At 30.7% G+C, this 23,527-nt stretch overlaps 1 protein-coding gene and 1 pseudogene across 1 annotated transcript; one reads left to right on the top strand and one right to left on the bottom strand.

Annotated features, from left to right (window-relative positions):
* Positions 1–239: 239 nt before the first annotated feature.
* Positions 240–19,394, bottom strand: LOC129295558 (uncharacterized; annotated as a pseudogene).
* Positions 19,395–20,941: 1,547 nt separating this feature from the next.
* Positions 20,942–23,527, top strand: LOC129295561 (amino acid permease 2-like). The gene is made up of 6 exons (XM_054934085.1): positions 20,942–21,053; positions 21,166–21,399; positions 21,515–21,608; positions 21,758–21,972; positions 22,114–22,262; positions 22,760–23,527. The coding sequence occupies exons 2-6, from the start codon at positions 21,276–21,278 to the stop codon at positions 23,411–23,413; spliced, it is 1,236 nt and encodes a 411-aa protein (XP_054790060.1). The 5' UTR covers positions 20,942–21,053; positions 21,166–21,275; the 3' UTR covers positions 23,414–23,527.

Here is a 23,527-nt window from a genome sequence, read left to right as displayed (position 1 = left end):
TACCAAAATCACGATAACAATACACCACGTGCCTGCCAAAATTCTTACAGCCGTCACATAATCACGTATGGCCTACCGTAGGCACCAAATTAAACTATCCAAAACAAGCAATACAAGTGCCAGACCAAAATACTAGTGTGACATCATACAGCCCATCATATGATCAAAAGAGAAGCAAAACAACAAACAAGAAATGGTGGTGAACTCCCAACCAAAATGTAGACGCCACAAGAAAGAAATGCCAGTAAGAGAGCAGCTAGACTTAATTAAATAAATTGAAGTACAAACATCCCAATAATTCTGAGTTGCATGAGCATATGATTGTTTCAATAACTTTATCGTAGGGGCTATGTGAACAATTAACATACGCAATAAATCGATAGTACCCTCAGGCCTCAGCAATAGATATCATACAAGCAAAACTTATCATTTACACAAAAGGGGACTGAAATTTTTCTGTTAGACAAGGACGAGGCTTTTCAGAGGCAAAAAAACTTCATAAGCATCGAGAAAGCTTGACTGTCAAAGCCTATCCGGTTATCTTTTTCCTATCAGCGAATCAAGAAGTGCGGCTTCTTCCTCCTGCTTGTATGACAACACCAAACAGAGAAATTAAAGTTCAAACTCAAACCTTTCTCAAGGAAAAATGTTTGGGTTGGAAGAATGAATCACATACCACCAGGGCATTAAACTCGGTTTCCTCATCTATAGCACTAATGATGGCTGGGTCCTCCAGCAGTTCCTGTTCTCAGATATTTGATGTTAGCAACTTCTAATATTTACAGAAACAAAACTTGTATCTCCCATGCTTTGCATTCGCACTCACATTGACAATTTGACACTAAACCCCTTAAAATGGAAAACAATGGACTTCACATTATGACTCAACACGTAAGCACATTCAAGCAAAACAATTTGGTAGAGAATGAGAATGAACACGATATTATTAGAGTTGACACCTCAGGTAGAAAAACATCAACAAATCTTGATGTGGCATTCTATCCAATCAGAACTTCCAATACATGGAGCATGAAATTGAATTTGAGAAAGAAAACAATGACCAAGTTACATAGTTCAATGAATATATTCACTTACATCATCAGCAATTTGCAACATCCCGTTCTTGTCCTGTAGAAAAGAAGAATAAATTCATTGGGTTATGCTTTGAAAAGGCATGTTTCTCCTGCCAATCAGATGACTTATGGGAATCAAAAAATCTTTAGCAGCATATTGACGATAGCTCTTGGGAAACACTCTCCAGTCAACTATAAAATTTCTTTTATAACGAGAACAATTGTCACAGAAAAGATGGAACGCAGCTGCTTTTGAACCAGTGGATAAATTATTAAAAAAATTTCAAGTCCAGAAGCTCACCTTCACAGCAACAAAAAGAAGCGGATCAGATGGTGTATAAATCATGTAGTGTGCACCATCCTACAACCAAAGGACTACAAGTCAATGAACCAAAAAACCTGATAACTTATTTCTTAGCTCTAATAAGTACTAAATCAGGTCAAAGGTTGCTTCAGCAAATTATCAATAAATAGATAACCAAAAAGCACAATAAATGAATCTTACTAATAATTAAGGCTCTTATTGACATACACGATGAACAAATCATAGGTGAACAAGCAAATTCAGCACTCAAGCAACCACATTAAACCAGCCACACAAGAGGCTAGCTAATTGGAAACCAAGAGGAGCCTTTGTATGGGTAACAACAACATGATTTTAGAGTACTGCTCCGTCTTGTAGTTACACTAGCACACAATTTTTTTTTTTTTATATACCTCAAGTGAATAAGTTTAGATATTTGGGAGCCATTATTCAAAATGATGCCAAAATCAGTGGGGGGTATTTCACATAGGATTCAAACTGGGTGGTTTAATTGGAGAAAAGCTAAAGGAGTTATTTGCAACCGTAAAGTGCCTAATAAACTTAAAGGAAAGTTTTATTGTATTACTATCAGACCGGCCATGTTATATAGTAGTGAATGCTGGGTTCTAACGAGATAGCAAGAGCATAAAATTAGAATAGCAGAGATGAAAATGTTACGATAAATGTGCGGACATACAACAACAACAACAACAACAAGCCTTTATCCCACTAGGTGGGGTCGGCTACATGGATTGCAAGACGCCATTGTGCTCTATCATTTATTAAGCTTTTAGAAATATTATTAATTAAGAGATCACGTTCAACAACTTCCAAGAGTGTTCTCTTAGGCCTTCCTCTACCTCTCTTAATTGGACTCAAAGTTATATGTTCCACTCTTCTCACTGGTGCCTCCCTTGGTCTTCTTTGTACATGCCCAAACCATCTCAACCGATTTTCTACCATTTTTTCGTCAATAGGTGCCACCCTCACTTTTTCACGTATGTGCTCATTTCGAATTTTATCTTTACGTGTATGTCCGCACATCCATCGTAACATTCTCATCTCTGCTACTCCAACTTTATGCTCTTGCTGTCCCGTTAGAGCCCAGCATTCACTACTATATAATATTGCCGGTCTGATAGCAGTACGATAAAACTTTCCTTTAAGTTTATTAGGCACCTTACGGTCACAAATAACTCTTTAGCTTTTCTCCAATTAAACACCCAGCTTGAATTCTATGTGAAATATCTCCACTGATTTCGCCATCATTTTGAATAATGGCTCCCAAATATCTAAACTTTTCCACTTGAGATATAATTTGATCTCCCAATTTCACTTCCAAATTATTTTCGAATAGTCCTTTACCAAATTTACAATATAAATATTCCGTCTTACTTCTACTCAGACGAAAACCTTTCAACTCCAATGTCCTCCTCCATAACTCAAGTTTGCAATTAACCTCTTCTCTTGTCTCTGCTATAAGAACTATATCATCCGCGAAGAGCATACATTTCGGGATTTCCTCTTGAATATGTTCCGTCAAAACATTTAAAATCAAGTTGAACAAATAAGGACTCAGAGATGATCCCTGATGTAGTCCAATCTTTATAGGAAAATCCTTTGTTTGACCACTAGGCGTTCTTATACTAGTTTTTACCCCTCATACATATCTTGTATGGCTTTAATATAAGCAATCCGTACTCCCTTTTTTTTCAATGCTTTCCAAAGCACTTCTCTTGGTATACGGTCATAAGCTTTTTCCAAATCAATAAAAACCATGTGTAGATCTTTATCTTTACAACGATACTTTTCCATTAATCCCCTTAGTAGATAAATCGCCTCTGTAGTTGATCTACCTGGCATAAAACCAAATTGATTCTCAGAAATACTTGTCTCCAATCTCAACCTGTGCTCAATTACTTTCTCTCACAATTTCATGTGTGGCTCATGAGTTTAATCCTCTATAGTTAGTACAATTCTGAATATCTCCTTTATTTTTATAAATAGGAATTAATGTACTTCTCTCCACTCATCAGGCATTTTTTGACCGTAAAATCACATTAAATAACTTAGTTAACCATCTCACCCCTTCTTCACCTAAACATTTTCACGCTTCGATAGATATACAATCAGGTTCGTTAGCTCTACCATTTGCCATTTTCTTAAGAGCTTCCTTTACCTCGTTATCACGTATTTTTCGATAGAATGACAAAATTTTTGTTCTCTTTCACCAATTACTAAATCCTTCAAGTTACTAGATGAATCCTCTCCATCATTGAAAAGTTTAGAAAAATAAGTCTCCCATCTATTTTTAATTTCATCATCTGTAACTAAAATTCTTCCCTCTTCATCCTTAATACACCTTACCTGTTCTAGATCTCTTGATTTTCTTTCCCTACTCTTGGCAATCTTATAAATATTTTGCTCTCCTTCCTTCGTCTCAAGGTTCTTATAAAATTCTTCAAAAGCTTTGGAACGAGCTTCACCCACAGCTCTCTTAGTTTCCTTCTTAGCCATACAGTACCTCTCCCAATTTTCCTCATTGTTACACAAATGTATGTCTTTAAAACAGTTCTTCTTATACTTGATTTTGTCCTGTACACTATTATTCCACCACCAAGACTCCTTATCTCTCAGACCAGAACCTTTCGATTCTCCCAAAACTACTATTGCAACCTCCCGTATCTTTTTAGCCATATCCTCCCATATGATGTTAGCACTTCCCTGAGAATCCCAAATTCCTTTATCCAAAAGATTTCGCTTGAAAATATCGATAAAGTTAAAGATAAAGATAAAAGATAAAATTCAAAATGAGCACGTATGCGAAAAAGTGAGGGTAGCACTTATTGAGGAAAAAATGATAGAAAATCAATTAAGATGGTTTAGGCATGTACCAAGAAGATCATGGGAGGCACCAGTGAAAAGAGTGGAACATATAACTTTGAGCCCGATTAAGAGGGATAGAGGAAGGCCTAAGAGAACACTCTTGGAAGTTGTTGAATGCAATCTCTTAATTAATAATATTCCTAAAAGCTTGATAACTGATAGAGCACAATGACGTCTTGCAATCATGTAGCCGACCTCACCTAGTGGGATAAAGGCTTGTTGTTATTGTTGTTGTTGTTGTATTATCTTGTATAATTTTGAGCTCTGTCAAGAAGGTAGAGAAAAACCAAAAAGAAAATTTTGGAGATTGTTAAGCGAGACCTTTTAATTAATAATATTCTTAAAAACTTATTAAATGATAGAGCACAATGGCGTCATATAATCTATGTAGCCGACCCTACCTAGTAGGATAAGGCTGGTTGTTGTTGTTGTTGTTGTTGATTATCCTATATAACTATAACAAGATAAACTTATCCAAACTCTGGAAAGACATGCAAGAGCAAGGCACCTCTATTGCCTTGCTAATAAACAACCAGAAAAGAAAATATAATCAAGTATGGAAGAACAAAAAAAATGCAATCACATGTTTCAGTAAGTTAAGGCGGTCAAGTCAGGTTACCAGATTGAAGCAAGTAATTTCAACACCTTCAGTCGGCAAACCATCCACTTCTTTACCATCATCTGGAGGAGAAAAAAAAAAACTCCCGCATTAACTCTCAGCCAAATATCAAAATTAGTTCTGCAACAGACCTCGATGCTTCAGGGAGAGACAAAATTAAGCAATAACTTGATAATGGCTGACAACAGATTAATTTAGTCTATTAAGTAGACACACATGGTGATGGATAATAAAAAGTGAGAGGCTATAAATACAAAGTTTATGGTCTCCACATCAAAATCAGAAATATAGAACACAACTTTTGTTTCTCAGTGATATTTGAATTTAACTTTTTCTCCTATTCCTAAGATCATACAGATCACAGAAATTTTAGGTATCATTGAATAAGTAATTTAGTGAAAGGAGCATTGCCTGTGTGAAAATCAAATATGTCCTCTTCAGAGTAGCAAAAACCACCACGTGCTGTATAACAAAATCTGATGGACACAACAGAAATATTTACCAATCAAACACACTAATTAATTTTATGGCTTTCTAGATGATAGTAAAATACAAACGTACCCACTATAAACTAGATACATGTTTATCTTAGCTAGTGCATAAGCAGCAGCAGGAAGAATAGATTCAACTTCCTCATCACTGACCTAAAAACACAGAAGCACAATACGAATTGGTATAAAAAGGTTTGACGAGAAAAATGAACAAAAGGAATTATCCTTTCTTTTCATAACAAGCCATGAATTATTTTATGTGGATGGGAGACTTCGAGGTCAGTTAGACCTTATAATACAAGGAATGATAGCACATGATAATCTCAGCGTCAGAAATAAGTAACGATTCTGTAAAAAATATATCTTATTGAGTCACCAGTACTGAATAATAGGAACATCATAAATGTACACAAAAAATTAAGACTTCGACTGCATAGCACAAACTTACCGCTGACCATCCCTCAACATTTGTGCTTTTTAATATTTGAACAGGCCTGCAGTAAATTTCCATAGTCCATAGTCAAGAAAATATCGAATGGAATGTTAGATAAGTCATACAAGTCCAGAGATATCAACTTGGAGGGCTTTTTTTTTTTTTTTTTACTTACGTATCAACTGGACAGAGCAACATACATTCATCATCTTGGGAGCTCCTGAACACTCTTCTTATGACACACTCTAAGGGAAAGTTGTTTGCTGGATCAACCTGTTAATGATTTATTCAAAAGTTTAACATATAAGGAGCGCAGTGAGACTCCCAACCCCATAAAAAAATAATAATAATGAAAGCATAACTTTCACCCGTTAGCCAAGTGCCAATAAACATCCTAAGGGCACTAATGGTATGACACAAAATTAAGGTTCTTTCAGTTCTCATTTCTAAAATCGAATGCTTTCGCAAAGTAAGATTTTTTTTTTTTCCCTTTGGCATGACAAGGCCATTAACTATCAATCACCAAACTTTAATGTGATGAGAAATTTTGAGCCACGATCCGGCCACATAAATTTTATTTGCCCAAACTTACTTCCTCGTATCCTTAGCTTAAGGCAAACTATTTATTCTGCAAGATTCTCAACAGAAAACTATAATTCAACATAAAATCATGTAAGTTGCATTAAAAAGAAAAACTCACCAGTGCCGCCAGTCGCTTATTGGAAGCTAGTAGAACCTTGCCTTGATCGTCTACAACAAACCAACTGGTGGTTTCGGCAGTGAAGTAGGATGGTATGAGAAAGAAGCATTGGAGCTTGAACTGCAACTAGAAGGCCCATTTTCAACGACGCTAAAATCATTCACATTTTCAACATCACTCAAATCCAAAGCCGGGAATCACCAACCCCATCCTTGCCTTTCTTCCTCTTCTTCTTATTGCCCGTCGAAGATGAACGCTTCTTCACCGGTTCGGTCTGCGACTTCGCGGTACAGAATATAATAACCCGAACTCTACTTGGATTGAAATTAGGAGTCGGAAATGAGATTGAAACCGGAGACAAAAGTAACGGTTGCTTGAGGTGAGGGCATATTTGGGGAAAAGCACTGGGATTTCATCGATGAAATTGGTAGCGCCATTATGGCTCGCCCTATTATCTCTGCAGCTCCTCCTCCTTCTACGTCTTCTTTAATTCGCTTGCTTGTGGACCATGTTCTTGCCGTTGGCGGCAGAAAGATCTGAACGATGCTTCTTGCTACACTGGTTATTTCGTTATCTATCTATGGTTATTTGATCAACGGTTTTTCTTTTTTATATAAGATCCTACGGCATCCATGATATCTGCTTCACTGCTTGCTTGTTCGTTTAATTTTTCTCTTATTAACTTGTTTTAATTGATTCTTTTTAATCGTTAATCTTTTACTTATTTATGATTTTTATTACATTTGTCAATAATATTTTAAAATACTGAAAACTTATTTGAAAAGAAGAAGAAGTAAAGATTGGGATTCTGAACCAATCAAAATCAAATTAGTGAGACGTTTTAATGGGCTTAGTTGTCCATGTTACTTGGTACGGGTTTAATTGGGCTTTTAAATTGGGCCAACCGCACCAAACTCATATATCTATCCAGTCGTTCCACTGAGTCTACGATTTCTGCAGACCATTGGTTTGAGGGGAAATTGCTAAGGACCAAGATTAATTTATTTGAGAAAAAGGCCCAAGGTCCTCAAGTGAATTAAGATTACAACCTTAATTCATTTGGTGTGTGTTTGGTTTTCTGTTTGTATTTGATAAAAGTTCATTTGAAAATCCAACCATTTGTTAGATTTGACAAAAACAAATATCAAATGCAGTTTGAATGTATTTTTAAGATTATCCAAGCAGACATTTAACCTTAATTCATTCCAAGAACTTTGGACCTTTTTCTCATATACCTTTACTTCGTAGTCCGTCTTACTAATTCTCTTGTAGTTTCAGGATAGAAGATGCATGTAGATATCACATATTTAGCTACTGGAACTAAAATTTCCACATAATTCCATTTTGTGCCCAAATGTAGAAGATGTCATTGAAAGGGATATTCTATTTACAATCCGGCAATATTTAAATTTGATCCAATGGCATCAGATATGAGATGTTGTATTATATATATAATCCACAAAATAATGTATTCTTGAAAATTTTTAATTAGTATCTAATCAAATTAAATCTAAAAAATAGAGACGTCAAGAATAATAAGTCATAACCTATTATATGAGATCGGGTGTATGAATCTCAGGATCACACAACAATAACTCGTTTCTGTATTTCCTTTGCTGATATTAGAGAAACAAAAACAAGTAAAAGAAATAAACTTGTTTGGGGGACAAGGATGAATTTGTGATTGTGGGGCATGAGAAGCATGTGGGCTGGTGGGTTTACAGAGAAGACGCTCATCACTTTATTTGGCTCTCTGATGATCTCATCTTCAAGGCATGCGCAGTGAGACAAGTGTTTTTCACAAGGCAGTTACCCGACAGCTTTATGTTAAATTATATATATGTATATTAGACCTCTTGTAAGCGATTCACATGTGGAACACAAGAAATACAAAATCCTACCAATAAATATTAGGTCAAGCGCTACGAGATTATTTTTTAGTACAGAGTATAGTAATTCAGCAAGCTTTATAAAAAGAAAAGAAAAGATCATGTTAGGATAGAGATTTTTCCTAGTAGGGCCCAGCTCGACTAGGATTCAAAATGATTGATAGTATGTGTGCGTTTGATTTTCAGTTTGTCAAAAGTTCATTTGATGAAAGTTTATTTGGGGAAAGTCAGTTTAATAAAAGTCAGTTGTTATAACGAAATTTGTGTTTGGATATATTTTTTCAAAAGTCAGTTGATACATTAAAAGTTGGTTGGGTTTGTGACAGTGAAAATGTGCTTTTGAATGTACAATTACCAAAAAGGACATTGATTTATAATGATTTATAATTTTTATTATACAAATGTAATATATTCAAAATATTTAAAAAATGTAATAAAGATTATAAATAACATAAATTTTGATCTATAATGCTAAAAATTTGATCTCTAATTATTTGTATTTTTTAATTTGTAATTTTAAAAGATGTAATAAAGATTTATAATTTTTATTATACATTAATGCTAAAAATTAACATGATTAATTACTCAATTTATAATACGAAAAAAATTGATACCTAATTATTATTATTAAAATAATAATTATATTTTTAATGAATTAACTAATTTTTAAAATAAAAAATAAGAGATAAACTTAGGGTAGTTGGTCAAATAACATCTTACTTTTCAAATCCACTTTTCAAAAGTTTCAGATAGTTACGTTTCAGAAATCCACTTTCAGCTACTGTTTGAATGTACTTTCAGGATGTGCTTTTCTGCCAAATATTTTATTCAAATAACTTTCAACTTTCTGAAAGTAAAATTTTGCTTTCTGAACGTGAAACAGAGGAAAACCAAACGGACCCTATGTGTTTTTTCTTCACAAATAATTGCTGATAGTATTGAATATTAAATATTATAAATAAAAAAAATCCAATGCAAGCATAAAGTGGAAAAGAACTACTATTGTTTTGGTGCACATTAATTACTTTGTTCCTGCGATTAATTCAATCTTCAAAGATATCCTCATAAATGTGTTTCAAATTAGTTACCTATTTTATTATTTACATAAAACATCGTGTTTTGCATGAAATCTAAAATGAATCATATTATTTACGTAGAATTAGAAATACGAGTCCGATGTGTTAGACTACTCTTTTAAAGTCATTTTTAAGATTTTAATTTTAAATTTAGGATTTTTTTTATAAATTAATAAAGAGCCTTTGAGGCCAATCATTTTAAGAATGAAATAAGTTTAAATTCAAGTTACTTATTTAATCTCATATTTATTTTAATCCCAAATATTTTGATATTTATATCTTTAAATTAAATTTGTTCTTCAAAATTAGAATTTGTATTACTTATTTTAAATTTTATAATGTTTTAGTTTGTACTTTGGAACGTAGATACATGTAATATTAGAATGACCAATTTATTTTAAAAAATAAATTTTAAACAGTGGGTGTTCAAACCCGGCCTCGAGCTTGATCAATAAAGGGCTTCTTGTCTGACCCCATATTAACTAGGTCCATTTGTTTCTCAAAAACTCTATATTTGTCATTTATAGATAGAATTTTCTATAAATTCAATCTAATATATATATTTTTTATCAGCAAATATATATATATTAATATCATACTCCCTCCTACCTTTTAATATAAAATAAAGTTAACCCAACTTCACTTCACTTCATGCTTATTTTAAGAAATTATAATTATATCTTTAAAATTATTTAAAAAATATGTAACTTTTTAATTTTATCATTCTTTACGATTAAAACTATAGTAAATTATTGTCTAAAGATTCAAAGTAAAGGGATAAAATGAAAAAAAGCATTAATCACTTTGAACTTCGTTTTTATTAAGAACTAAAAGCTTTCATGGTTTAAAGAAAACATTATTGATTGAAAAATATGATTATTACATATAACATTTGAATTTTTTACATTATTTAAATTTAAGATTAAATATCAATTTGGACCATGAACTAGAGATCCAGGAGTAATTTGAACCTTAAATTTTAAAAAGGTACATTTTGAACCATAATTAAAGTTGGAGCAATTTTGCCTCTACTATTAACTTTCAACAAACATTCATCAAATTCATTTGAAAAAAATTATACTTTAGGCCTCAATTTAACAAACGTTTGTTTAGGGTTTAAAATACACCTTTTAAAAGTTAAGATTTAAATCGCCTCAGGACTTATAGTTCGGAGTCCAAATTGTATATTAATCCTTATAATGTTACAAAATTTCTCGAATATGAGAAGAAAGAATTAAAAAAGGTAAGTAATAATGATGATAATGATGATGATAAAACTATATAAAAAAAGATTGTAAATTGTAATAATAAGTAAAGAAGTTTTTGATAAGCAGTGTAACATCCTCAATTGTATTGAGCCCTAGATTGTTGTTAGGCACTTTATAGAGGGCATGATTAAATATTGGGCCTAAAATAGTTAAAAAAAATTTTGTGTGTGTGGTATAAAATAAATATAAATGATAATTAAAGTGATTAAATTTAACAAATGTTTGAAACTAAAAAAATAATAATTGAAATCATAGTAGTCAGATTATTTTGTTAAGTTTTATTATATATCTTACCATTTTAAAATTTTCTTCATATAAATATTTATTTAAATAATGATAACCATAATAAAAAAATTATTATAAGTTTAAATTATAACCAAATGAAAACCCTACCCCTCTGATCATTTATTTTTCTCACCCCTTTCACGTAGCCGCTGACCGCTCTCCTGCAATTAACTCTTCCAGTTTCTCCTTTATCCCCTAATCGGTTTCTTTTCTGGAGGCGTCACTTAGGTATACATTCATATATGCTATATGAACACCTATAAAGATGTTAACAATTGTCCTTTTCCCTGAAAAGTTGTCATTCTTTTTCTTCCCTTAGTGATTTGTTTGCATCAAGCCTTGTTGCTCGCATGCCTAGGAAGATAATAACAACAATAGTTTTTCAATTTGCTTTATCGTTTGGTCCCACGCACGCGAACTAAATCCTCCTGTTTTCAATCTCCCTCTCTCTATATGTATATATAACCTAATAAAATAATAGTTTAAATGATTTCATATACATATAAGTAGAGCTATGCAAACGAGTTATGGGCCAGCCTATGGGTTAGCTCGCATAAGTTAACGCATTAGCTGGTTGGGCTAGCCTATTAAAATAAACGAGTTAGAAAAACCCAACCCAACCAGTACATTGACGGGTTAGTGAGCCTGTGGGCTAGCTCGCAAAATGTGATTTTTTTTTAAAATTATAATTAACACATCATATATATAGATAATGATTTTTCTCATATTATTTTTTAAAATAAAATATAAATATAAATATAAATTATTTTTATCAATGAATTTATATTTGTAATTTCAATCAATAGATCTTATGAAATTGACAAATAATATATATTCAAAATGTTTCTATAAAAATTAATAAATAATTTATTTACAAACTATAATAAAAATTTCATTTGTAAATTGTAAGAAAAATTTATATTATCTTTCAAATGTAAAGAATATGATTGGGACTCATAAATTATAAATTAAAAAAATATAGTCATTATTGTAAATTTATAGAAAGATATATTATGATTGAAAAAATAAATTATTTTTTAAAAAATAGGCTAACCTACAGGTCAACCCGTTTAGCCTGTGGGCTAGCTCATTTTAACCCATCATTTTTACAGGTTGAGCTAGTCTAACCCGTTTTAAAAAATAGGCTAATTTTTTCAATCCAACCCATCAAAATTTGCAGGTTGAATGGGCTAACCTGCTAGCTCAACTTATTTTCTTGGCTCTACATATGAGAGAGGACATGAGAGCATACATATATATATATATATATATATATAACTAAAGCCTATCTTCTTTCCTTATATGTATGACCTAACAAAACACATATATGTTAGCCTTTTGATGCTTATTATAGTTGCTATATATATATATATATAAGCATATTATTATTACGTAGTATAATAAATTATATGTAAGAAGTTATAAAATAATAATTTAGATTAACACTTGAGACTTATAAGTTTAGAAACGTGTATAATTGAATTTTGACATGAAACTTGAGTATTATAAATTAACTAAATTATAGAGTGATATGAATTTAAAAAAAAAATACTAGGCCCTCGTGGTTAGCACTAAGGTTTATAGTCATTTTAGAGTAAACTTAGGATAGCTGTAGAAAAATTCTTAGTACTTTAAATTCTTTATTAATATTTTTATATACATGTAATTTTTGTAGACTCTCATTGAGAGCTCCTCTTGCTTGGTTTTACTGCATGGTTGCATGCGCTTAAGGCGAACAAGTAACTCGGGGTTTTTCTATAGATGTGCAAGCTATGTGTTTGATAACGAATGCATATGATCATAAATTTAATTGTAAAAAATTTATAATCCTGTCAAGCATGCTTGTAGCTCGGCTACATATTATTACTGTTTCTTTTCAAGCATGTTTGTAAATGCAGATTAATGAATTTTATTTGATGAAAATGGTATGTATAATTTAAGAATGGTTTATTTCTTTCAAGCATGCTTACACATTAAGTTGATTGAATGAGATAAGTATATTCCTTTTTAAGCATGCTTTTACACAATGTAAGTGTTGTTATGTGCAGTATGCATTAGGGATGGGTTGATGAGGAGATGATGATGTTGATACATATATGATTCAATAACCACATGGTTAGCCTCTACTGCATGCACAGTGGTTGACCTTTTGTTTAAAAAAGCCTTGTTCTTCAATACTTACCTAGTCAGGTTTGTAAAGGGAGAATATGGGATAGTGACACCTCCTAATTTGGGTTTTTCAAGGAGAGGAGCCATAGTCTGGGCTTGAGCTCTGTATCTTTAGCCGAGTACATCTTAAGTATTGGAAAAGCTTGATCAGTCTAGTGTGTGGGCCAGACCGCATTTAAGCCTATGGTTCCAGTCAGCGAAATAAGGATGGATGAAGTAATAAGGGAGATTTTTGGTATTGTATATTGACATGTTATAAGCTGTATGGTGTGAAATGTTTATGTTATCACTAAATGATTTTTATGAATTCACTTATATTTGGTTGTATAATCATTGTGCATGTATGGTTAAACTTTGGGTTATTAAGACACCAGTGCTCACCCCTTCTTTAACATTTTTCAGGAGAGAGCCTAAGTAAGAATCAAGGGAAGGCACTGGAGGAATGAGCTCTTGGCTCTCGTACACCTCGCAGCACATTGTGTGATTATATTTACTTTTTGCCATGACTATAAGACCTTTTGTCATGTTTAGACCATATTTCTTTCATTATATTTGCTTTTAGTTATTAGACAGTAGTCCACCATAAACTGGCTTAAATTAAGATTTTTAAAATTTGATTATATGTTAAATTATGATGTCACAAAAAAAGTGTGTTTTGAATTAAATAAGTGAGTATAGCCTTTGTTCTTCAATAATTGTTTGTTAAGTGTCTAGATAATAGGACAGGGTGTTATAGGCAGGGGCGGAATCAAACTTGAAATCTGAGGGGGGCCAAGTTTTTTAATTTAATAAATATTATTAATTTAAGTAATTTAAAACTAACTAATTAAATAATAATAATTTTTTAAAATATTTAAACTTATATGGACAAATTTTTTTAATTAAAATTAGATGATTTTTTAAGCTGCGACTTTTACCTATATAACTATCTCTTGTTGTTGATATTTTTTACTTTTTTAAATTTAAAATCTAAATTTTCTGATTTGATTGAAGAAACTGCATTAAGTCTATAATTTTAAGTACCTAATTTTTTTTATAACCAAAGTAGGTGTTGGTGTTTTTTTTTTTAATATATGGTTGGTGTTTTACTTCATATAGACATGGAAGGGGTGAGAACTCTTGGCCCCCTCATGCTACACATAGTTCCATCCCTATTGGTGGATATAAATGAGATGATGTCAAGTTGACTATTTTTATTTTTGTTTGGTAAGGTTTTGATAGGTAATTAGTGATAATAATAGGAGCGTAACATAATCTTTCATTATAAGCACACTTTTATATTTTTTCTATTTGGTCTTTGACGTAATGGAATCTCATAATAATTTTGGTCAAAAAAATTATCATTTTTTGTTAAGAAAAAATTTAAAATAGATTCCTCTTCATACACTTTTTTCTCTGTCTCCTTATTTATCATAAAGGTATTTTCTTTTGTTTTATAAATTTTTACCCTCACCAATCAATTCAAACTAAAAAACTTATACACTTTTTTAATTTTTTTAAAATTGAAATAATATGTAAAATATACTTTTTTTGATTACTGTTGAATTATTATTGATTAGAGTATATTTTTAAAATACAAAATAGTTAATATGCAATTTTGACCTTGAATTATAGGTTCAAGGGCTATTTGAACTCTAAACTTTTAAAAAGGTACATTCTAAATATTAAACAATTAAAGTTGAGACAATTTGACCTTTATCATTAACTCTCAACAAACTTCTATCATATTGGTGCCTAAAGTGTAATTTTCTCCAAATGAATTTGACGGACGTTTGTTGAAAGTTAATGGTAGGGGTCAAATTGCTTCAACTTTAACTGTTTAGGGTTCATAATGCACCTTTTCAAAGCTTAGGATTTAAATCGTTCCTGAACCTATAGTTCATGGTCCAAATTGATATTCAACCGTTAAATTTATGGGTGAGAAGTTTAAAAATAGAAGGTAAGAGAAAGGAAAATACTATACCCATCTTAAGAGGTTGTGAATACTAATGCTCTTTAAATTGAACACCTTTTAATTTTTAGATATTTCCTAACATGTTTGTAGAAATATTTTGCATGGACTTGGTGCATTATGTTATTTATAATCTATTTAATAAAAATATGCCATATTAGCACCAATTCAATTAATAATTTCTTATATGTTATTATTTTTAATAGCTTTATTTTTGAAATTTTTTTTCATTTTTTTCTTTCTATTATGGTCATGGACAAAATAAATTATATTTACAACTATCTGATAAATGGATAATATATTTTTATTGAACAGATTATAAATGATATGGTGTATTGAATTTATATAATAAATTATCAACGTTTACGTTAGTGGATGCCTTGCTTGATAAGATTGCATCTCTCTCACGGATCATTTATTTGCACCCAAATGTGCTCGTGATATTATATTAATCTTTCTTTAGGAAAATGGTGCATCGCAATAATTAGGCAAAAAAGTAATATAATAATCACATGTTGGAACGTCGTGGGCAATAGGGGCAAGATTGCAGCATCTAGAAAAGCAGTTAATTGGGAGAAAAGTAGGCAATAATCAAGCATCAAGCCTGCTTTTAATTTTGACGGCCTAGCCATAGCTTGAACTGATGATTAATCCTCTAATTTATAAATTATAATTAAGCAGATCGAATTAGTTGGTCAAAACATCATAAGTATCTTGTGCCATTTTCTTATATACCAGCCACTGGTTGCTTTCATATATGTCCCTCATCTCTACCTTTTCACCTTTTTGCTTCACTTCTAGACAATCATATAAGAAGCATATTGAGATTGAGAGGATCGTTTCAACTTTCAAAGCATATATGACAGGTGTGACCGGTAACAGAGAGGACAAAAACAGATCAATCGTACAGATATTTATTCCACAGAATTGGATTATTAATTACAAAATTTTACATATACTAATCATTCATATACATGAATTTATACTTTAATCAGTCCCTGTCTTAAACGTTGATGTGATTACACAACCGTCGCGCATTATTAAATGTGTATATACGATTTAGATCAGAAAAAAAAATTAACTCACGCATGTGACATGTCACAAGATATGTTAAATTATTTGATAATTAGGTGATCATCATGTACATCCATAATGTATTAATTGCTACATAATTAATGACTCTCTTCGTCGTTGTATATAAAATATTTCTAACATAATTATATAAATTAATAAAAATTAGTTTTTTAATTAAAAATTTAATAATAATCAATTTTACTCCTAATTATTAAAAATAAAAAAACGAATTTTTTTTAAAATAAATTAATAAAAGTTCTTATCTTCTTCTCTTTTCAATTTAATAAAGATATAATAATTCATTTATTAAAAAATATGTTAACAACATTTTATATACAAAGACAGAGGAAGTATATTTGAGCTAAATTCAATATATAATCAAAAGTTTGATGATAAAGACTAAGCATTAAGTAAAACTATCTATATATATATATATATTATAAAAGTATCAATTATATATCTATATGTGTGTGTATACATATAGAAATATATCCCCCAAGCGCCAGCAACCTCTCTCGTAGAACACGGAACTAGTACTAATTAATAAACTAATGTGAATATAGTTGAGGGTTTGAATCTTAACTTTAATGTATTTAATAATGTAATTGAAAGATGTTTACTCATTATTTTTATTTTGAGGGAGATCTTTTTTTTCAATCAATAAAGTCTGCTCCTTTCACTAATTAAAAAAACAAAAATCATGGGAACTGCCTTAAAGGCATGAGTCGGGTTGGATTGGATGCTTGATTCTTCATATTTGTATTGATCACCCACTCAGTCTCCAGGTCAAAAGCTTCAATATATTCCCCATCACTTTTTGTGGTTCCTGATCTCTTCCTTTAATCTTCTCATTAAATTCAAAAGAATTCTGAGATGATGATAGAGGAGAATATAGTAATTTACATATTCGACGTCACGCATACAAATATAATTCGGAATCAAGTAAAAATGTCCCAGTTCCTCCGCACCTGACATTTCATATACTCAATACAAAATACTACATCACGCCATTTTTATTTATAAGATAAAGAGAATTTTTTAATTTTGTATTTATAAGTTATACTATTAAATGTTTGTTATAAATTTTTTATTTTATCCTTTATTAAACGTTGGTAAGAAAAAATAAGTTATTAAATAATGTCTATTTAATTAGGATAAAGTTAGAAATTTAAAAATATCCAGATAGTTAATAAGTTTAAATATTTTTCTTTGTTTTAATGAAATATTTTTAAAATAACTAATAAATAAAACGAGAGGGAGTATCGTGTATCCAAACCCCACACACACTTATAATACAAATCTCACTATTTGACACAAATTTTAATTGAGGGAATTAATTGAGGTGACTCATCTACTATGGCTTATGGAATAAATAAAAAAGAAAAAAATATATGCTTAACCTTATATGTTTAATGTGCTTAATTTTAACTAAATGAAGACATGTATATTTTTTATATATTATTTATTATATAACAAAATATTATTATTAATATTATTAACATGTTAAATTCCACTTATTTTGATTTGATTCAATTAATTAAAATATATTAAGTATATAATGTCAAGCACCTAAATCTTGCCCTAAACCAAAAAATAAGAACATGAATGCATTTTTTAATGAATAATAACAGTTAAGTTTCAAAAATTTGAATTAATAACATTTATATCCCAACAAAATTTCTAAAAAAAGGTTCTGCAAATATCGATTCAAATGAGTATAAATTCATAATTTTTAATTACAGATAAAATATTTAAGTTTTAAATGTAATTTTTAGATTGTATATGAGATTTATATTTGTAATTATAAATTGATATTTGCATTTTGCATCTTATTATTGTTAATAATATAATATATTATAGTATAAATGAGCCTTTTTTTTGCTTATTTTATAAAAAAATTTATTTTGTGAGTTTTTATGATATTTTTTAAAATTTTTGAAAATAATTTGAATATAAAAAAATCAAAATTTTTATTATTTTAAAAAGTTGTTTTGAGTAATTTTTGAAAATACTCTAACATGATAGATAAAAGAGAATTTTTTAAAAAGGAGAGACATACAAATATATCATAAAAATTTAAAATAATATAGTAATAAATTATTTTATAAAACAAAAATTAAGGAAGATATCATAAAATTTAAAAATAATTAACAAATAATTATTTTTATTATTATAACCAAACATAAAATAATGTATGCTTTTATAAAATATCTACAAAATAAATATCTTTTTATAAAATATCTGAACTTTCTAAAATTTATTTATTTTTTCATCTTAAACAAACAGACACACACCACGTTTTTTGTGATGCCTTTGATAAGTTGCTTGACTAAACCATTCTGGATAGAGGTGGTAATTTGAGTCAAGCTGAAATAAGTTTAAAAAATTTTAGAGTTGGACTTGAAAGCTAAAAAAAAAAAAATTGTTACTCCAGGTTTATTTTAATTGCCTGAACAAGCTTGAAAAAATTAAGGCCCGAACCTAAATGGGTTCAGCCCAAATACGTGAATTCTTTATTTATTAGTAATAAAATAATATTTAAATAAGATAAAAAAATAAAAAAAATTAATTTTTTAATATAAAAAATTGAAATTAGCTAAAAAATAAAAGTAAAATAATATTAATTTTTTAATATAAAAAATTAAAATTAGCTAAAAAATAAAAGTAAAATAATATTTAATAAGTCAAATATCTAGGCTAGCCTGAATAATTAGCCCGAAAGCCTGAGGTATTAGGGTCGAACTTGACTATATGGACTTTTTCATATATTTAGGTATTTTAATCTCAATCTAAATAAGTTAACCCAAATTGAGGCTTACTTGAATTAGCTTATCTCGCTCAAATTATCGGCTCTAACTCCTACATGATATGTGCATAAATTCATGTGCAGCATTATTCAAACCCACTTGAATAAACATGTTTTTTTTTAAATATTCTACGTTAATTTATTCTTTTTTTGACCTTCTATGTTTTACTTTATTCAGTCTTCTATATATGTTTTTTGAAAATCAACGGTGACATTTTGTCACCGTAAAAACCACACATCAGTAGCGACTATTTTGTCACCGCTGAAAAGTAATATTGGTTCACTTACACACATAACACCACATCACCGTCCACATGGCGCCTCACCTCACGCCACGTGGCGCCATATCATCCTCTACATAGGGCCCCATCTCGCATCACATGGCGCCATGTCATCCTCCACGTGTCGCCCTCACCTCATGCTACGTGACGCCATGTCACTCTTCATATGTCGCTCTCACCACACACCACATGTCATCATGTCACCAATTTATATTTTCATTTTGAAAGTTATCTCCTCCAAAATTTGAACCAATGACCTCTTCCTTTTATGTTTAATCATTTTGTCACTGAGTTAGAATGAATTTGTAGTCTATTATTGCATAATTAAATACACACACACATTATTAAACTATACAAACACACACATATATTAAAAATTATAAAATATCATTACTATCCTTAAATACTTCAATTTAATTCTTTTAATTTATAAAATTACAAATTATATTATTTATTTGGTTTAAAGTAAACTATAAATATAATTAATACAATATCATTTGTATTATTTATTTTAATTTTTTTACTTCTCGAGGTTGTTATATTATTTATTTTAATATTTATATTTATAATTATAATATAAAAAATATCTAAAGAATAAATAGTAAAAAATACTGATGATTATACATTAGTTTATAATTATTTATGTTTTTTAAATTAGCATCTAGCTTTAAAGTTATTGGTGTTAAATGTAGAATTTAATTTAAAAATTAGATTAGATAAAATATCATTCTATGAATGAATAAATTTATGGATCACATGTTTAATTATTATAAACAAGTAGTGTTATTGATTTCTACATTGATTCATGACTTATGCTTTCTCTCTCTTCTCTTCTATCTTAAATATTTAAGATTTTTACTTATTATTTATAATTTTAAATTAATTTTATTTAGTTATTAATTAGTCAAAAAATATATATTAAAAAATTCATGCTTATTTTGGACATTAAACATCTCAATTGACTTTTGAATAAAATTATTCAAACAAATTTCAGCTTATCTAATAGACTTTTTTAAAAAATATATTCAAATATAAATCATATTACATTTACTGACTTTTCTTTTAACCTTAGTTTGCTAACTTTGGTTGAATATTAATCTTAGTTGTAAATTTTTAATACAAACACACACGTAAAATAATATGGTTTGGCTTAATTCTTTACTTTAGCTCATTTGTATTAAATAATACCTTAACCTTATATTAAAATTATAATTTGATCATAGAATATATTAAATAAAAACTCATTATGTTATTTTATATATTCATTATAAAATTACAATAATGCAACAAAATTAATGTCTTAAAATATTAAATATTAGATAAATAAAAATAAAATTATGATGATAATACAAAATCAAATTTTCAGCGATGAAAGTTAAAGTCGCCCCTGAAAGTGTGACTTTCTACGATGACATGCATTTGTCGTTACTGAAAGTTTGTTGAATTTCTACGGCGACTTTAAATGTCGTCGTAGAAAGTCACACTTACGGTGATTTTTATTGTCGACCGCTGAAAATTGAGAATCAACGATAACTTTTTGAGTCGCTGCTGAAAGTTGCAGTTGAAAGTTTTTTTTTTTTGTAGTATATAAATACCCACTTTGGTGAGTGAGCGTTTCATAAGAGACGACATGGCTTCGAAGAACAACCTTAGCCAACATGAAGCTTTCGACGACGTCGAGAAGTCCCTAGATGTTGTCGATCCTCCCTCTAAATTCTTTGACGACGATGGCCGTCTTAAACGAACTGGTACGTACGATCTCCTACACACACACACACACACACACACCAACTTTGCATATATAGGAATTAAAGAAGATAATGAATCACTGACGATGGTGAAGTGATGATGAGAGTGCAGGCACAGTGTGGACGGCGAGTTCACACATAATAACGGCGGTGATAGGATCGGGTGTGTTATCCTTAGCGTGGGCCGTCGCTCAGCTGGGCTGGATCGCTGGTCCTTTCGTCATGTTGCTGTTCGCCTTTGTCATTCTCTATACTTCTTCCATGCTTTGTGATTGTTATCGTCTGCACGACGCCGTTTCCGGCAAGAGGAACTACACCTACATGGACGCTGTTTCTTCCATTCTAGGTACATACTCACAATTATTTATCTCTCACCTTTCACCATCAGTTAATTAATTAATCTGCTGTGATCTTCACTTATTCAATTATCACGCTACTAATGTAATGTTTCATGCGTGCAGGTGGAGTTCATGTGAAGTTGTGTGGGACATTTCAGTATCTGAGTCTCGTGGGAGTCGCAATAGGATACACTATCGCTGCTTCCATCAGCATGATGTCAGTTTTACTATTTGCTACGTACTACCTTAAATTTACCAAAATGCAACGTAATTGTAATTAGGAAGTAGTGATATTCCCATAATGGTCTCTCTCTCTCTCTCTCTCTCTGTTGTCGTTGTTTTTTTTTTTTTTTTTGGGAGAGACAGGGCAATCAAAAGGTCGAATTGTTTCCATGAAAAGAGGAGAGGAAAGGGATGCAACGTGTCAAGCAATCCGTACATGATAGGTTTTGGGGTAATCGAGGTATTTCTGTCCCAAATCCCAGACTTTGATCAGATCTGGTGGCTCTCTACCGTTGCTGCTATCATGTCTTTCACCTACTCCACCATTGGCCTCTCCCTTGGAATCGCTAAAGTTGCGGGTTGGTTAATTAGTTATTCGATCGAAATGCTTGTTATTTAATTATTTTCAATTACAGCATTGTCCATATAAAAGCCCAGCCTATGAGATTATTTGCCCTGATTAACTTGGTTGGAATTTAATTTATGATCATATTGAGCAGAAAGTGGTACAATTAAGGGCAGCCTCACAGGAATAAGCAATGGATCAGGAACTACTGTGACTCAAGCCCAAAAAATATGGAGAAGTTCACAAGCTCTTGGCGATATAGCCTTTGCTTACTCATTCTCTGTTGTCCTCATTGAAATTCAGGTATATATACTCTTTCCTTTCAAAATAATAACAAAAACTAATCATTTTAGTCTTTATAATTTTCATTCAATTAAAATTCAATTCTTAAATTTTAACACGATGTCACTTAATTTTTACAGTTTGATTATGTTAAAATTCAATTCTTATACTTTAACTCAGTGTAACTCAATCCATATAATCTTAACCATTTAAAATATTAATTTCTATGTTTTAAAAACTAAAATTATAAGAAATAAAGTTATTTTTCTTCAGCTTAGGGACTATTGTTTTAAACTGCCATAAAATTATAAATAATTGAGTTTCAATAAGTTAAAATATTGACCAATTGGCTTGCAATATAAGTTAAAATTTAAGGAATGATTTACAATAAGTTAAAATTATGATATTAAATGATTAATTTTCTTTCAAATAATAATCATATAAAAATTTTATTGTCCCATCTATAATTACCAAAAAGGTGGAATACTAACGAATATCTTATATGAATATGTACAAAGGACACCATAAAGTCACCACCATCAGAAGCAAAGACAATGAAGAAAGCAACAAAGATAAGTACAGCAGCGACCACAATCTTCTGCATGCTGTGTGGCTGCATGGGCTACGCTGCTTTCGGAGACAACTCACCTCCCAATCTCCTCACTGACTTGGCCTTCTCCAACCCCTTTTGGCTTCTTGACATTGCCAACGCCGCCATAGCCGTTCACCTCATCGGAGCTCACCAAGTTTTCTCTCAACCCATCTTCGCCTTCATCGACAAACAAGCCTCACAGAGATTTCCCAGAAGCAAGCTCTTGAACAAAGAATTCAAAGTCCCCTCACCAATTCTTGGTTTTAATGCTCACTATAGTCTGAGTTTGTTCAGGTTGGTTTCAAGGACGTGTTACGTGGTAGTCACCACATTGGTGTCCATGTTGCTTCCATTCTTCAATGATGTGATGGGGATCATCGGGGCATTAGGGTTTTGGCCTCTGAACGTGTATTTTCCAGTGGAAATGTATATTAAACAGAAGAAGATACAAAAATGGAGTGGCAAGTGGGTTTGCCTTCAAGTGCTAAGCATGGCGTGTCTCGTGGTCTCCATTGCAGCTATTTTTGGATCATTCGCTGGTGTTTTTCTTGACCTCAAGAAGTCTAAGCCATTTCGCTAATCAAATTATATATGGGTCATCTAATTTAATTTGTATTGAGTTTTTTTATATGACTCTTTAATCGGATTAAATTGGAGTATTATCATATCCAATTGAGATTATCTCTCCCAAAAG

Source organism: Prosopis cineraria, unplaced genomic scaffold (genome assembly GCF_029017545.1).
Source record: "Prosopis cineraria cultivar Desert tree isolate PC_DT_omini unplaced genomic scaffold, ASM2901754v1 PC142, whole genome shotgun sequence".
Lineage (NCBI taxonomy): Eukaryota > Viridiplantae > Streptophyta > Magnoliopsida > Fabales > Fabaceae > Prosopis > Prosopis cineraria.
The sequence above is the reverse complement of the archived record's forward strand: the minus strand, read 5'-3'. Positions and strand labels throughout refer to the sequence as shown.

Excerpts from the sequence above, each read along its gene's own strand:
- LOC129295561 (XM_054934085.1), top strand. The coding sequence starts at position 21,276 with ATGTTGCTGTTCGCCTTTGTCATTCTCTATACTTCTTCCATGCTTTGT. Across the intron at positions 21,609-21,757 it reads GCTGCTTCCATCAGCATGAT|GGCAATCAAAAGGTCGAATT; the intron begins GTCAGTTTTACT and ends TGGGAGAGACAG. Across the intron at positions 21,973-22,113 it reads TGGAATCGCTAAAGTTGCGG|AAAGTGGTACAATTAAGGGC; the intron begins GTTGGTTAATTA and ends CATATTGAGCAG.